The following is a 15,993-nucleotide window of genomic DNA, read 5'->3' as shown; positions in this document are numbered from 1 at the left end:
ACAAGCAGGATTCGACAGCACCACTGATGGACAAGAGGGAGATATGTGTGTTGAAGAATAACAAAAATGAATAAAGAATTAAATGGGTATAATGAAGTTTTACTCTGAACCATCTGCCTCCTGCTCAGACTCTGCGCCGTGGACCAACTCACCATTCCACCTGCCCTCTTCCTTCTCCTTCTCGAAGAACATCTTTGCAAACTCTTGTGCCTCATCGATGTCTTCTGCCACTCTCGTGCAAGCACAGTCCTTGGTCCATGTGTCATGGTAGTTGATGTTCTTGCCCAACTTCGAGTCCATAACCACATGCGGTGTGCCAATCAAGGTGCTCAGAATGTGACCATGCAGACGATCTGTGATGACAAAGTTGGCAGCTCCCAACATTCTGAATCCTTCTGTTGCCTTTGCCCATGCGCGCTGGTTCTTGCCAGTCTCGCGGTGATCACCGTCAATCGAAGGAGTAGGTGTGAATTTCCAGTCTACCTTCCAGTAGCTGACGTTGCCGATGCTACCGCCGAGGTCGAGGTTGCCGTGACCGAAGGGGATGGACTTTGAGTTTCCGGCGGAGATCTCCTTGTCGTCGCGGGCGAGGATCAGAACGTCGTATTCTTTGGGGGTGTTGACGCGGAAGTCAGGGCGAGATCCCCACATGAAGGCGATGTCGGGTGTCAGGACTGTCTTGACTTCTCCTTGGCCAATGCTGTCGGCGATGGCAATGTCGGTCGATACTTTCTCGCCTTCGAAGGTCTCCTCGAGCCATTGATAGCTGGGTGCATCGCGAGCAGCGAGTTGCAAATTGGGGTGAGACAGGAAGGCGGCTTTGGTACGATTGATGCGGTCGTCGTGGGTCATATGGATGCTCTGAGGGAAGGCGCGGATGGGCGTTTGGGTGAAGTGCTTGATCATCTCGATTCTTGACGGTTGGTCCTCCCAGTAGTAGTCGTTGAAGTTGCCACCGCCTGCCATGATGATGGCCGAGTTAGGCTTGTGGTCGTCGAGTGCTTGGGTGAACTTGGTCATGTTGCAGCCCTTGTCCATGAAGCGGCATGCTTCCATGGTCTCGATGCCCATCATACTCAGCAAAATCTGTTGAGCCGACCAGATGGCGGCATCGCCCTTGTTCTCGGTCTCGAGGTAACCCCAGATGTTGACGTAGCGAATGCCCTTAAGAAGTTGTTGGTATTCTGAGATGAGCTTTTGCTGAGCGGCATTGACTACAGCCTCGCAGCCCGTCGAAGGAGGCGTTGTCTTGTCATATGAGATTGGGACGTTCGAGACAACAGCAGGCACTGTTGACGAAGCTACTGCTGATGCTGAGGTTGTCGATGATGCTGCTTGTTGTGTGCTGTTATTCTGAGCCTCATCTTTGTATGATGAGAATGGTGATGAGACGAAGTCCGTGACATCGTCAAGGTGTAATGATGAAGGTGATGATACTGTGCCAGTCTGGAAGAGTGCAATCAAGCAGATGAACAACGCCACCACCACGGCGATATACGCGCATCGACTTGGGACAGGCATTTTGCTTTGGTTGGAAGATGTGTATCAAGACAAGATGGATGTATCACCTACCTGCTCCGACGGCCGTCTTTTACTGTCCACGCCGCTCCTTTTCGACTCACCTTCCCCTAAATCATGGCAATCCCTGCAGCCGAACATACAACAATATACAACTGAAACAGGCATGATGCCGAGTAAAGACGTTGGAGCCGGAAAATCTGGATATCATACATGGTGGATGCTGATGAGCCAAGAAACGGTCGTGTGTGTGACCGTTGTCCGCTGTTTACGCTCAGGCACATGGTGCCTGATTTTATTGCCGAAGATCCACAACAGAGATATAGGGGACCTTGGTCTTCCTGTGCGAAGCTGTTCGCCATCGCGTTTCAGCGGATGCAATATCATTGATTCGGACAGGCGAGATAGGCTGAGCCAAGACGTGTAGTTTGAAGTTGAGTTGATGCACTGAGATGCAAAGTAGGTGCATGGGAAAGTAAAATGACGGTGGTGGAAGAACTCCTAAACGGGTGGCTGCGGCAGAGTGACTCGCCGATGCCAAGCCTCTCAAGCTCTCGACCTCCGCCCGTCCCTTCCTCTTCCTGCACTTCGCAGTCCCGGGCCATCAGGCCAAAACCATGCTATTCAAGGATGCGAGCGTGGTAGATCTTGTCCTCTGTTTGACGGAAAAACACCAGAAATACCCAATAAACTGGTTGACAACTTCTACGTCCGTCATCGCCACCTGATTATTGAAAAAATCAGAGTCATAAAACTCGTGGATCAACCACCATCCGAATCGATCTTCCAACGCTTGCATACAATGTCCAATATGACCCACTTTAGGGGCTTAAATCAGAAGGCTTCACCAAAAAGCCGATTTCGCATGGCCGCATATGATGCTACACATCTAACGTCGATAGGCGGTAGGTGTCAAGGGGAGTCCTGTTTCAGCAGTTTTCCTTCCGCATAGGCGAAAAACAAAGGATAATCGATCTTCTAATCTAAAAGAGCCCTCAGAGTTGGGGCCTGCCAAGACGGACTTGAGTACACCCAGTCAACGGCCATGTCTAGTACTGCTTGGAAGTAGAACGCTTCCAGTCTCCTGAGGTGCCCTGATGCATGGTGAGTAGTCACCCAACGACACTGCTCTAATGATGGTCTCGGCTAGTTTTGCATGGATGCGCCGTAGGCATACCAATCCTTTGATCGGAGTCGGATTTCCGCCACTCTCACCATGCTTAGTCTACCGGCTCCTCCTTGATCAACTTGCCGCTCATGAACGAGCATTGATAAAGGAGAAATGAGTGTTGGTCCCGGTTGACACCGGTGACACTGAGACCTGGTAGTAAAAGCAGAGGATTCCCTCGGCTCTCCAGAACCTTGTAAAGTAATTCGATCAATCGCAAAGATGTCTGAATCACCATCACCCTCAAGAACGAAGGTTGCTTTGACAGTGTTGTTCCACTCGAGCTGTGCTGTCTCGGTGACGCTGATTTCAAAGTCTGCCCTGAATGGCATTGAAGCACCTGTTACCTTGCTTGCGTTGCAAACGTTTGTCCAAGTGGTGCTTCTCACACTTGTTGGAAAGCCTCTAGGATGGATTAAGTTCAGTCGCCCTCTATCTGTAAGCAAAATCTCTCATCATGATTGAGGAATTCTTGCTAACAAGATCCAGGCCTGGAAAGGATTGATCCCCCTGATGCTCGCACGCCTCGTCGGCATTCTCGCAAAGACGTTCTGCCTGGCTAGTGTCGATGCCTCCCTATACCAGATCGCAAGAGGCCTACTTCTGCCTTTCACCCTGCTCTTGTCACACTTCTTCCTCCACCCGCGACCATACAACCCTCCGCTCTCGCTCTTCGGATGCGGCATGATCATGATGGGCTTCGCCACTGGCATGATTACCGACTTGGGCGCTATGCTCACGAGTATCAAGGGTCTATTACTAGGTGTCGGATCCAGCTTCACTACCGCTGTTGAGAGTGTGGTCGTCAAGCGTTTCCTCACAAAAGGTGATGAGGGTATGTGGCAGATGGTATGGATGACAAATTGCATGGCTCTGGCCTGCTACTTGCCTCTCTTCATCATCTCTGGCGAATACACTGTATTTTCTGGCCTCTACAACAGTGCCATGGATCTGGATGTCGCAAACGCCGTCGCTGCCACCGACGCTTCTGGTCAACTCCATGCTTTCTTGTACACTGCTGTCGCTACCGGTGGTGCAAGTTTCCTGTTGACTCTGGCCACCTTCCTGCAAATCTCCGTCACTAGCCCGACAACACATATGATTGTCACCGCTGCTAGAGGAGTCGCACAAAGCGCGCTCGCCGTCTTGATCCTTCGCGAAGCTGTTACCATGGGTAGAATTTGGGCCATGGTCTGCATTCTGGGCGGTAGTGCAGTGTATGCTTGGGGCAAGGACAGAGTCAAGCAGCGTACCGAGAAGGCCGATGATAGAGGCATGTACGAGAAGCTCAATGAATTGGAAGCCAGGGAATCAGAAGAGAGTGTAGAGCTACGGAAAGTTTGATTCCGAGCATCTTCATAGATAGATCACCTTTATGACTACTTAATCTTTGCATTCCCACGTTCTTCTGACCCGCTTCCCCCAAGAAAGATCCGGGCGAGTAGTGATACACTACGAAACGGCATAGTAAAGTCCGGAGAAAGTCAAGCTACAGAGAATCAAACTAGAGGCACGAAATACACATTAGCAACTTGCAGCCTATACAATTCTTTTTATTCTTGGTGTTTACTCAGTATGAGCTTCTTCATGCTTTTCTGAAGATGGCATCATGTTGGCTTCCTCTCTGTACCCCGCTTGACCGTCGGGGTGCGATACGCCGACACATCGGATCTACCCGCGCTGCCCTAATTACATCCTTCCTCCATGAAAAGATCTGTCACCTTCAGCAAACTCCTGCGATCGTAAGTGCAGCCATCTAAACCGTAGTACTGTACAATACGCCCACTCGCAGCTATACGCTGACCGAAACGCTCTCTGCGAAAATTGCCTCTGATTCAGGGAGAAATGTGCATCTCTACAGCTACATGCGTCACAGAGTTCAGCACATGCGGAAGATCCTTGCTCTTCCTTTCTTAAAGGAGTCTGATATTCTCTCGTGATCGGTTGCATAAACTTACATACCCCTCACCTCTCTGCACGTATCACCGATTCTCTTTGCCATCTGGAGAATAGCCATTGCTTTAGCCTGATACCCAGACGGAGAAATGGAGTCATGTAAAACCATCGGACCTGGTCGCGATGATGTGCTTCAATGAGCATCTGACACCGCATATAACGACGTTAGAGTATTTAATGGGTGGAAGTTGACTATTTTGTCAAGCCACCCATCCTTTTCGATGTTTTTCTTCACCATCTGTGGGCTTCTGCTCCCTGCTCTTATCTACCAGGTCAATGCATCTCCTCACAACGCTCAGCCCAAATATCGGCTCGGTCGTGAGCAGATCAATCTCAATTCTGACTGGAAATTTCGTCGATGGGAAGAGAATCCGGATGGCTTAATATACGATTACCGACAAGATCTGGAGAATCTGACAGACGTTTCCATTTTGAAACCTTGGATTCTGCCATCCGGAAATGATTTTATCAAAGATAGCTCAAAGCATTATCAAAGACCTGAAGGCAACCCTGGCAGCAACGTCACATTCGTACAGAACGACTTCGATGACCAGTGCTGGACCTCTGTCACCCTGCCTCACGACTGGGCGATAGCAGGGCCTTTCTATACGGAGCCCGATGGAGAAGCGATCGTAGGAGGTGGCATGGGACGTCTCCCAGTCTTCGGTGTAGGCTGGTATCGACGTAAGCTGCATATCTCGAATGACGACAAGAACAAACAAATTCAGCTCGAGCTCGGCGGTGCTATGTCGTATGCGATGGTCTGGCTAAATGGTAAACTGATTGGAGGCTGGCCTTATCCTTATAATTCTTTCCAACTCGACCTCACTCCTCATCTCCAGTTTGGTCAAGACAATCAGATTGCTATTCGATTAGACAATCCAGTCGATTCTGCTCGTTGGTATCCTGGCGGTGGACTTTACCGCGATGTTTGGCTCACCAAGACGGAACACACTCATGTCAACCAATGGGGTACGCGGTTCACCACAAGAGACGTTTCAGACGATTCTGCCGTCATCGATCTTCAGCTCTCGCTAGGGAACACTGCGAACTACACATCAAAGGTTAGCGTTGTCACCGAGATATATCGATCAAATACCGTCACTGGTCAGCAAGGACGCATGGCCGCATCCTTTCCAGCCACAACGGTGGAAATCGAAGCAAACGACAAAACAAGCATAAATCAAACCCTGCTATTGAGCTCACCACAGCTTTGGGGTCCCCCACCAACGCAAACCCCGAACACATACATCGGTGTGACCAGACTACTCAACGAGGCTGGCATTCAGGTCGACGTATATGAGACACGCTTTGGAATTAGGAAGTTCGAATACACCGGCGATGACGGTCTGCGAGTCAATGGCGAGCGAGTTCGAGTACAAGGCGTGAACGAGCATCACGATCTCGGGGCGTTGGGTGCAGCATTCAACGTCAGAGCTGCGGAGAGGAAACTCGAGATTCTTCGTGAATTGGGTGTGAACGCCATTCGTATGGCACATAACCCACCAGCTAGCGAGCTGCTTGACCTGACGGACAAAATGGGCTTTCTGGTCTTTGATGAAGTGTTCGACTCCTGGGAGCGCAACAAGACTGCCAACGATTTTCATCTCATCTTCTCTGACTGGCACGAGCAGGACCTTCGTGCCATGATCCGTCGTGACGCCAATCATCCTTCCATCATGGTATGGAGTATTGGCAACGAGGTCGGCGAGCAGAATTACACACAGGAACTCACAGAAATTGCCACCACCCTTTACGCCATTGCTCATGACGAAGATCCAACAAGGCCTGTAACGGCTTCTATGAATTTCGCTCAGCCTGGAAACAACGGCGCTCCTTTCCCAGATATCCTGGATGTGCTGAGCATCAACTATCAAGGCGAAGGAATACGAGATACTCCGAATTATGCAGTCACAAAGGGCATCACCACTAAGCCTGCTTACCCCTTGTTCCATGAAGACCAACCCGACAAGCTCATTTGGACCAGCGAGTCAGCATCAACAGTCAGCACACGAGGGACATATTTCTTCCCAGTAACTGACGACGGAGGCGCTCCCGTAAACGATAGTTCTGGGGGTAATACAACTCTGGCACAGGTCAGTGCGTACGAGCTGTATTCGGCCAACTTCGGGTCTTCTCCCGACAAGGTGTTTGCAACACAAGATCAGAATACCTACGTCGGTGGAGAGTTCGTCTGGACAGGATTTGATTATATTGGAGAACCGACTCCATATTACACGTCCAGAAGCTCTTATTCTGGTATCATCGATCTCGCTGGCTTCAAGAAGGACCGCTTCTACCTGTATCAGGCAAGATGGCGTCCAGATCTTCCCATGGTTCATATACTACCTCACTGGAATTGGGCTGGCCGAGAAGGGCAAGTAACACCAGTCCATGTCTTCACCAGTGGTGATGAGGCCGAGTTGTTTCTGAACAACGTATCAATGGGAAGACAACACTTGGATCAATACGAGTATCGTCTGAGGTGGGACAAAATTACCTACGAACCCGGTGAACTCCATGTGGAATCGTACAAGGCTGGAAAACTCTGGGCAGAAGCAACCGTTCGTACAACTGGGCCTGCCGTGTCTTTGAGGCTGACTGCAGACCGTCAATCAATTTCTGCTGACGGTGTTGATCTTTCATACATCACTGCGGATGTGCTCGACTCACAGGGGTCAGTGGTGCCCACAGCGAATCCCGAGATCGAGTTTTCTGTTTCTGGCAGTGGTGGGATTATTGCAACAGACAATGGTGATCCAGCAGACCTCGTCGCATTCACCAGTACGAACAGGAAGGCATTTAGTGGGAAGGCTTTGGCAATCGTAAAGGCGTCGAAGAGGAATGGAACGATCTCGGTTGTTGCGAAGAGCGAGGGCCTCACCTCAGGCGAAATCACATTGAATTTATTGACCTAGGCATAGAAATACACCTTTGGACTTCGAGTTACCTTGGAGTCGGCCATAGCTTTTGTTGTTACCATGTCCCACTGCATACCTCGCTACCCAACAAGTTACAACAGATTGTCTATTGCGTCGCCAGATATTTTCTACTCCAGACATAGTTCACCATTGGGTCCCCCATTCTCTCTGAGATGTCCATGTCAGTCGCAAGACATCGATGTATCAAGTCATCTTTCTGCAGGCGACAAGGGATAGACTGCCGGTGCTAATATGATAGATGAAAGTCCTCAGAGTACCGGGAAGGGCCGAAGGAAAGACATTGCGAGTTCCTATTCTCGGCAAGCAAAAGCAAAAACATGCAACACTCAAGGTGCTTTTAAACCGGATAGAATAAGCAATGATATATAGCAATGATGTATAGCAAGAACGAAAAGCAAAACATACAGCAGCAGGGATTCCCACGTGGTCACCCACCGTAGTACTAATCTGCCGTTCAACTGCTTATGTATGGCAGAGCGGACGGGATGCCCAGTTTTCAGCTGACTGTGGCCGTATGTGCCTGTTTCCAAGAAGCCTAGAACCATAATCCACAAACAATCTGGCAAGCACGAAAGACCGCCCGCGATGCGTTGAAAGCATCTCACCCTCGTGGCGTTGCTTCCATTTTCAACACACTACAGCTCACGCCGTCGCTCCGCGCAATCATTACATCTCGCGACACCCTCATACTTTCGCATCGTGGGCTTGATACATCTCAATTTTTGCGACAAAGATACTATGGAATCTGCCTATAGGTGGAAATTCGTCTGCATGATGCACGCAGCCGACAGACCAACCCCAGCCTTGCTTAGCCTCCAAAAAACACACCAGTGATCATGCAGGCAAACCAATGGCTCGGGACTCAGCCTTTTTGACATGCTTTCACAGCATTCTCCAACAGTAACGCGAAATATGATTGGATATTACAGTATATTCCGACTTGGCGGATGCCTGACTTCCTCTGGCGGCGTTGTCGCTGCATCCTTACAGTCTGAAGTCTCTGGTACACCGCAGCTATTCTCGTCATGACCAATGTCAAGTATGGTATACGCGCCGCCAAGCTATATTGTGCAAGGTAAACTTGTATACGGCTGAGCTGACAGCGAAGCAGAAAGAGAGTGGTCTCGATGCTCCATCAAAACTTCAAAAGCGATGCCGTTCCTTACTCGAGTCTTGTGTTCCCATCTGGATGATGTTATTTTCTAGAAGGTTATTATATAACTTCTAACGTCGGCATGGATCCAGCTAACCGGAAGGCCGTCCCTGGAACAGCCGAGAGGTCAGATGTTACCCTTGACCCATACCCACAGAGCCACAGGACAATTTCTATCTCCCGAAGTTGGTCTTCGGCAGTATCAGAAAGGCCTTCTACTGTATCCCCGAGTTCGCGCGACACCGTTGACCAAGACGAGCAAATTCGCGACCATCTGATTCCAAGTGATCTTGTGGACGACGACTATCAAGCGCAGTCCAGTACGAACCCAGAGCAGACCATTAACTCGCAAGACAACGCAGTAAAGCCGTCTGCGGATCATGGCCAGACAGCCTCGACCGAGATCTCACCCGAAAAGCCAATCCTCTTGGTTCACGAACACCCCACTGACTTGCAATGCTGGAACCCAATTTGGTTACGGAAACCAGCAATTTTAGCCTTTGCATTCATTACCTTGGCTTGTATGATATCAGTGGTAACTCTTTACCTCATGTCGGAGTCACGAAATGGTCTCGGCCATCACACCGGTACCAACCATTATACCTGGAGGTACGGTCCGACAGCAGGTAAGAAGACATGCTTCAGGTCCGCGACTAAGCTAACGCTCGCAGTCATCACGATCGTAGTGATTTTATGGTCTCAGCTAGATCGCTCTTGTAAACTGCTTGCTCCCTGGCACTCGATGTCACGACAAGTTGCTCCGGCGAACCGCACGGTTTGCCTCGACTATCTTTTCGCTTTCCAGCCTGTCGCTCTATACCAAGCATTAAGACTTGGAGACTGGGCAGTCCTCTGTACCGGAATTGGTTCAATACTCCTCAAGTTATCTGTAAGATGTTCCATTCTCATGTTCAGACACAAGCTAAAGTCTGAAGATCGTTGTTTCTACTGGTCTACTGCTCACTAGACCCGCAACTGTTACGACTTCGTCTTTGAATATCCTCCTCACCAACGACTTCCAGATCGACAAAATCCAAGATATTCTAGCAAATACGAATGCTGGCGAGACAATTACCGGAATCCATACGAACCAACAGCCGTATCCGAACTGGACCACAGAAACGGCGACTATACAATCGTTCATAATACCGGACAATGTTCGGCTGCCCTCAGAATACATGCTGAAGACATCCCTCAATGCGTTCATGGTCGGTCTCACGTGCGAGGTTGCTACAATGAGAATAACCCCTCGGTCCGGAAAGTCACCAAATCAAGACTCCAACTTCAATGCCACTATAGAGTCACGATCGTGTACAATCTCCGTCTCGAACATGCCTCGGATGGATCCCACCCAGCTCTATGATTTCTTACCCGATTTGCCGGCAGAAAACTTCGTGTCAAACAGTTCCCTGTTCCAGTGTGAGAATCAAGGAGTAGACGATGAACGACTTATGATGTTTCTCACTATGTCGAACCGAAATTTGGAAATCACGAACTCAAGTGCGATTATCTGTCGACCTGGTTATACTCTGGGTCTCTTCGAAGTTGAGTACAAAACTACTGCAACGGATCTTGAGGACGAAGTGAGCTTGCTTACGCAAGTTGGAGCTTCAAATTACCCATTCAATGCCGAACAACGGATGAAGCTGAACAATGCGATCTACAACTCTACTTGCGCCTTCCTACCGCTGCACAATTCTGAAACAATCACGGAAGCCCAAGCCAGTGATTCTAGGATGTTCAATCTGATGACCTTACTCCAAGGCCGTGACAATTCAGACTCAATGCTTCGACCATTTTTGAATGCCGATATCATGACGCAAAGAGCGACACAAGTCTTCAGTGCGATTGGTGTGCAGACCATAGCAGAAGGCTTGCTCGTGCCTCGGGACCGTCAAGTGTCTGGACAAGCAACCTCTCGACAGCAAAGACTTGTTGTCGACCGCGTCTCTGCCACCTTGATGAGTGTCGCGTTTGGGCTGATATGCAGTCTTTGCGTGGTGCTGATCTTTGTTCGGCCATGGAATGTTGTGCAGCGTCGGCCGGCTAGTGCTGCCGAGATCCTCAGTATATGCATGCCCAGCACGTCTCTCAGAGCATCGCTGCAAGGCTGCGGTCATCTATCCGATGCAGACACACAGCAGAGATTAACGGGTTATAATTTCTCATTTGAAAAGACTGGACATGGCATCTTGCACCCTTTCGTTGTGGAAGCCAGTAAGCAGCCTTCAGCCATGGAATCTGCTCGAGAGACACAAGAAACGTCTCGTTCTATTTCGTGGTGGCATCCCTGGGGCACTAAGCTCGCAACCAAAGTCGCAGTCATCTTGCTACCATTAGCTTGTATCGCCGTACTACAATTTCTCCAAGCCAAGTCAAACGATCACCATGGCTTCGTCAGGTTACCAAACTCAAAACAGCGCAATTTTGAGATTGCGAACTATGCCACCCAATACCTGCCAGCTGCCATCATGGTCTCTACCAAGCTATTGTTTGGGGGTCTTGAAGATGTGGTCAATGTCTTCGCACCTTTCGTTCCGCTCAAAAACGCGCACAAGTCAGAGACAAAAACCCAATCTAAGAAGACAACATGGCTACCTTCGTGGCTACGGAAGAGCGACGATAACTCTTACGACACACTGCAAGGCTGCTCCCCCGACACCTTAGGATACCAAGTATATGCCCGAATCTCGTTTCTTGCGTTGATCTCTGCAGTCAAACGCAAATATTGGGCTGTTGTGTTTGTAAGCTTGACTGCACTTCTCAGTCCTTTCCTCACTATCATCGTGTCAGGTCTATACAGATTGGAACAAACGTCTATGGTCTATCCAATTTCCACTAGCAAGACAACAACATTCAACTTGACTTGGCCTCGAAGCTGGCAGGGGAACGATGATGATGCAGGACTGAGACTTATACAAATCTGGGACCACAATGCATCTTATCCGCTTTGGACCTATGGAGATGTTGCTTTACCCAAAGTCGGCATCGAGCATCAAAACTTACCCTTCACAAACACCTCTGCCGGCCTGAACGCTCGACTCAATGCGATCTTGCCAGGTGTCAAGTCCAGGCTGGATTGTGTTCCCACTTCGAATCGTACCGTGTTCTCTGCTCCCAAATTTGAACAGTTCAGTAGAACTGGTCCCTCCACACTTGACATCAGAGTACCGGTGAACGTGCTGAACACTTGTCTTGGACATCGCATGCCTAACATGCTCACCATGAACCTCACATTTAGCGTCTACGACGAGGAAACATATGTGGCGCAAATTACAAACGTGCACATTTTCCAACCAGCCAACAGCGCAATCAACGTCACTATCACCCCCGATCGTCTCGCCGGTGGTTCCAGAGAGTCTGATAACGGCGAAGAGTGCCCATCACTGGCTTTCTACATTGCGAAATGGTCGCCGTTACCAGAAATCGGTGACTACCAGCTTGACTTCACCGCCTTGTCGTGCAGACAGGTCGTTGACGAAGTTCAAGTCAACACGACCTTGCTGTATCCTGCCATGGAACTCGACCCTCAAGCCCCACCCGTTGTTCTTGAAGGCGTCACTACGAATGTAGTTGACACTACACATAACGGCTCTGTCAAAACTTGGCAAGTTGGATTTCAATTCGACGCTTGGGATTCCAGTCAAAGATGCGTCACAGCAGGGCCAATCTCAACCAAAACCTTTCATGTGAGCCGATTCTACCAAATGGTCGTAAACGGCACCAAGGATGTAGCACCGACTCCACTCGACGACATGATAGGTGATGGCAACATCGAGGCGTTCTCACAAGCCACTCAGCGTGTGTATGGCATGTACATGGCACAAGTCTTTTCCGGCATGAAGCAGGATCTCCAAACTCCAGTGATCATCCAAGCCACCATTGAAGCAATGACCGAATGGCGAGTCCTTCAGCACGAGCCGTCCAAAACCGTCTTGCAGATTATCTTGGCCATCATGGCGGCATGCGCTATCCTGACCTGGATCTTCATGGACACCAAAGAAGTGCTTCCGCACAACCCTTGCGCGATTGCTGGAATGGCCAGTTTGTTTGCCGACAGCTCTTTGTGGGCCGAGGGGGCGTCGAAGGAGATGCCTAGGCAGGATGTCAACGGCAGAGAGGTATGTGGAGACTATGGGGTCAGCTTGGGATGGCATGACAGGTTCGTAATCGATGGTGAGGAGGGAACCGAGAGTACTCCAGACAAGTACTTTGGGATTGACAAGAGCCACGTGCCGAATCAGTGATCACTGTGACACGAAATTGTTGAACAGGACTGGGATGAGATGGATTGAGGAAACGGATTTTTGTTCTAGCACAGTCTTAGCTTTCTTCGTTATAAGATCTGTATTAATGTGTGTTTGCTATGTAACACATACAGTATCTGGTTCTTCATTACTCGTCGTATTCGAGAACGGGATGTGTGAGTGAGAAAAAAGAAAACAGAAGATATGTCCTGAAATCTTGGTGAAGCAGAGAAAATAGCTGTTGTGTTTTATGTTAAGGATAGATCTAAGTTTTGTGGATGAATCAGCAGGAGTTTATATGATAGGAGAGAAAAAGATTGCAAAATATATAAGATGTTTATTCTAGAAAAGAAGTATATCACCTACTACTAAGGCAAATCTATTCTATTAAGGTAAGATTAGTTAAGATGTTTAGTATAGCTAGTTCTAGTTCTTTTATAGATGGCCTTATTTCTTATCGATTAATATCAGAAAGCATACCTTTCTATAAGGAAGATGACTACCATCTATAAAGCTAACGACTATAAACGCGCGTTTAAAGACATCAAATCTAGGAAGGCGGTGAAATGTGTCCGAATCCAGTGAGACCCGGCAAAACGAGTCACGAAAAGCAGTTTTAATATATTGAGGTCTTACGGCTTGGTAGCAACACACGAGTTTTGCGACGCTCATGGCCCTATCTACATTCCCTACTCTTCTGCTTTACGTGCTTCTTCCTCGCGGCGCCTTCGGTTCAGGATCTGAAGATGCGATTCTCTACTCGCCTGTAGCGATGGACTAGATAAGCTCATCGGCGCTATATGGACTTCCTCAGGCATCGAAGGACTGGGTGGCGCAGCTTTGCCTCTCGTTGTGGCTATCTCACACGTGCAGCGTCAGTTAATGGAACAGACTGGGGCTATCTTGAGGAAGTCAAGACTCACGGGTAGATTGTTCATCCATGTCTGCGACTTCCGAGGTTGTCGTGTCTGTTTGGTCTTGTGCAGATGTCGGGCCACCACGTCTCGTCATGCTCTCCTTCAATCGACCCAGGATTTCTGGTCTCAGGTTTCGTATCGCTTCTGTGGCCTTCTCTACCTTTTCCCTTTCACGCGCCAACACGTCTCGGAGTTGCGCTTCCTTTTCGTCGAAGTCTCGTTGTATGGCGTCTTCCCGCTCTTTGCTCCAGTCTGTTGAGCTCTGAATCTCCTTCTGCAGACGCTTGAGCTCATCTGCCTGCTTGTTCTTTTCGGTCTGATGTTGTCGGATCTGATCCTCCATTACGCGCTTCGTGTTCTCCATCTGATTCTTATTTGGGCCTTCTTGAGTGTCCGGGTAGTTCGATTCTTGATCGGCTCTTGCGTCTTCGTATAGTTGTTCCAGTCTGTCTCGCACTGCAAATGGGTCTGGTCGGGAGTCGCCTTCCCACTCCCGGTAGTTGATTTCGGCGAAAGTCCTCTCTGCAGCTTCGATCGCCTTGACGACTTCGCGGTATTGGTCTCTTGCACGTCTGAATCGTGTGGGCATACCTTGACCGTTGAGCCACGCAAGAACACCCGCAAGAACAGTGTTGATGGCACCCAGCACCGTCAGTGCGGTTTCACCAGTCTGAGTGGCTGATAGACCAGTGATTGCTGCGGCGATGAGAATTTGAAGCAGGTAGAGGAAGGTGATTACGTAGTTCGAGAGCCCATACATGACTCGATTCTTTTGATCCTGGGCCAGACATCTGTTGTACAGACCACGATTGCGAAATCTTTCGTGAGCAGCTTTGGAGGCAAAGAAGATATCAGTCATTGCAGAAACCGGTCGCTGCTGGCCAAGAACTTTTTGATGAGCCGGATACAACAGACCACCACCTTCTCTTAGGAAGTGGATGCCGACGAGATTTTGGAAGACCTGAAGCTCGCTTTTTCGCTCTGGTGGTGGTGGATATACGAACTCCTGGTTTGGGTTGTACTCAGCGTCGCCATCGAAGAAGTTCCGCCAGTTTCGTGATTGGTGCTTGATTCCCTTCTCGTCATCCTGAGAATGTAGTGGTTTCGTGGAAGAACCACCTCGCGTCGAGTAAGAGCCATGGGCTCGCCCTTCTTCGGCATGTGTTTGGTCGGACATGTTAATACAGCTTCGAGGACCAGAAAACTGAAGCGCATTGAAGAAGAGTGGCGGAGCTGTAGAGACACGCCTACTGTTTATATCCTAGCACAACTCTCGGATCGCCATGTCTGCTACTGGACTGTCATCATGGGTGCTTGAATTTGTGTCGTTGATCTGTATATCACTTGCCTAAACAGTTCAACGCACAGTGTGGAGATATAAAATTGCTTGTTAGCTCTTCACGCCTTATCGTGGAGATTGAGACCTGAACATATTCGCATTCAACGCGATGACCACCGTTTTGGGACATCGGTCATCAATGCTTGCCATAGTCATCCACAGCAGAACATGATAGATCACCGCAACTGTATTGATGTGCTAAACTGAAATATTGCAGGGGGTGAAGGTGAATTGTGCTGAACAGCGCTGTATACGTGCGTAAAGGCCTTTGATCTTTGCGAAAGAAAAATTTGCAATCGACGAATGATGGTCGTGTATCCACCTGAGCGTTGCGAACTTTTGATCATTGCCTTACTTATGTATAAGAATCCTTTCCTGATATGTTTAAGCTGTTTGGTAGCGGTGCCGACAGTCACGAGCCGACCCCAACCTTATCTGTGAAATGCAGATCATTGGTACGTGCGATCGCTAAGCCTCTCGGAAGCGACCACTCTTTAGGAGTATGTAGTATATCTTGGTCACATGCTAAAGTATTCGATCTTCTCTCAGAGCAGTGGCGTATCCTACAGAGGTGGGTGTGTAATGAATACTCTGAACATTAAGAAGTGGTCTAACGATAGTCAGACATTGACAAGGTGGATGTTGTGTTGTTCTAAAAGCCGAGCCTACTGCATGACGCAGATCATTATACACTCGTTTGAACGCAGAGTCATCTTACGCGGGTATGAGAAGAAGCAAAAGTTTTCAGCTAAT

At 49.1% G+C, this 15,993-nt stretch overlaps 5 protein-coding genes across 5 annotated transcripts; 3 read left to right on the top strand and 2 right to left on the bottom strand.

The window, feature by feature from the left end:
* Positions 1-24: 24 nt before the first annotated feature.
* Positions 25-1,644, bottom strand: M438DRAFT_348362 (uncharacterized protein). Its single transcript, XM_029906129.1, has one exon. The coding sequence runs from the start codon at positions 1,519-1,521 to the stop codon at positions 100-102; it is 1,422 nt and encodes a 473-aa protein (XP_029757170.1). The 5' UTR covers positions 1,522-1,644; the 3' UTR covers positions 25-99.
* A 1,128-nt stretch (positions 1,645-2,772) lies between these two features.
* M438DRAFT_399459 (uncharacterized protein) lies at positions 2,773-4,219 on the top strand. The gene is made up of 2 exons (XM_029909415.1): positions 2,773-3,124; positions 3,176-4,219. The coding sequence occupies exons 1-2, from the start codon at positions 2,909-2,911 to the stop codon at positions 4,028-4,030; spliced, it is 1,071 nt and encodes a 356-aa protein (XP_029757169.1). The 5' UTR covers positions 2,773-2,908; the 3' UTR covers positions 4,031-4,219.
* Positions 4,220-4,446: 227 nt separating this feature from the next.
* Positions 4,447-7,609, top strand: M438DRAFT_303173 (beta-galactosidase). Its single transcript, XM_029902150.1, has one exon. The coding sequence runs from the start codon at positions 4,864-4,866 to the stop codon at positions 7,558-7,560; it is 2,697 nt and encodes an 898-aa protein (XP_029757168.1). The 5' UTR covers positions 4,447-4,863; the 3' UTR covers positions 7,561-7,609.
* A 1,210-nt stretch (positions 7,610-8,819) lies between these two features.
* Positions 8,820-12,984, top strand: M438DRAFT_338364 (uncharacterized protein; the record flags this gene model as incomplete). Its single annotated transcript, XM_029904110.1, has 3 exons — positions 8,820-9,363; positions 9,409-9,626; positions 9,673-12,984. 3 exons carry the CDS (start codon positions 8,820-8,822, stop codon positions 12,982-12,984), a joined length of 4,074 nt encoding a protein of 1,357 aa, XP_029757167.1.
* Positions 12,985-13,453: 469 nt separating this feature from the next.
* M438DRAFT_348356 (uncharacterized protein) lies at positions 13,454-15,372 on the bottom strand. Its single transcript, XM_029906128.1, has 3 exons — positions 15,250-15,372; positions 13,908-15,191; positions 13,454-13,840 (listed from the first exon to the last, which is right to left on the bottom strand). The coding sequence occupies exons 2-3, from the start codon at positions 15,076-15,078 to the stop codon at positions 13,674-13,676; spliced, it is 1,338 nt and encodes a 445-aa protein (XP_029757166.1). The 5' UTR covers positions 15,079-15,191; positions 15,250-15,372; the 3' UTR covers positions 13,454-13,673.
* Positions 15,373-15,993: the final 621 nt, after the last annotated feature.

Source organism: Aureobasidium pullulans (genome assembly GCF_000721785.1).
Source record: "Aureobasidium pullulans EXF-150 unplaced genomic scaffold scaffold_21, whole genome shotgun sequence".
In the NCBI taxonomy this organism is placed as follows: domain Eukaryota; kingdom Fungi; phylum Ascomycota; class Dothideomycetes; order Dothideales; family Saccotheciaceae; genus Aureobasidium; species Aureobasidium pullulans.
The sequence above is the reverse complement of the archived record's forward strand: the minus strand, read 5'-3'. Positions and strand labels throughout refer to the sequence as shown.

Excerpts from the sequence above, each read along its gene's own strand:
- M438DRAFT_348362 (XM_029906129.1), bottom strand. The coding sequence starts at position 1,521 with ATGCCTGTCCCAAGTCGATGCGCGTATATCGCCGTGGTGGTGGCGTTG.
- M438DRAFT_399459 (XM_029909415.1), top strand. The coding sequence starts at position 2,909 with ATGTCTGAATCACCATCACCCTCAAGAACGAAGGTTGCTTTGACAGTG. Across the intron at positions 3,125-3,175 it reads AGTTCAGTCGCCCTCTATCT|GCCTGGAAAGGATTGATCCC; the intron begins GTAAGCAAAATC and ends AACAAGATCCAG.
- M438DRAFT_303173 (XM_029902150.1), top strand. The coding sequence starts at position 4,864 with ATGTTTTTCTTCACCATCTGTGGGCTTCTGCTCCCTGCTCTTATCTAC.
- M438DRAFT_348356 (XM_029906128.1), bottom strand. The coding sequence starts at position 15,078 with ATGTCCGACCAAACACATGCCGAAGAAGGGCGAGCCCATGGCTCTTAC. Across the intron at positions 13,841-13,907 it reads CATGGATGAACAATCTACCC|CCACAACGAGAGGCAAAGCT; the intron begins GTGAGTCTTGAC and ends CGTGTGAGATAG.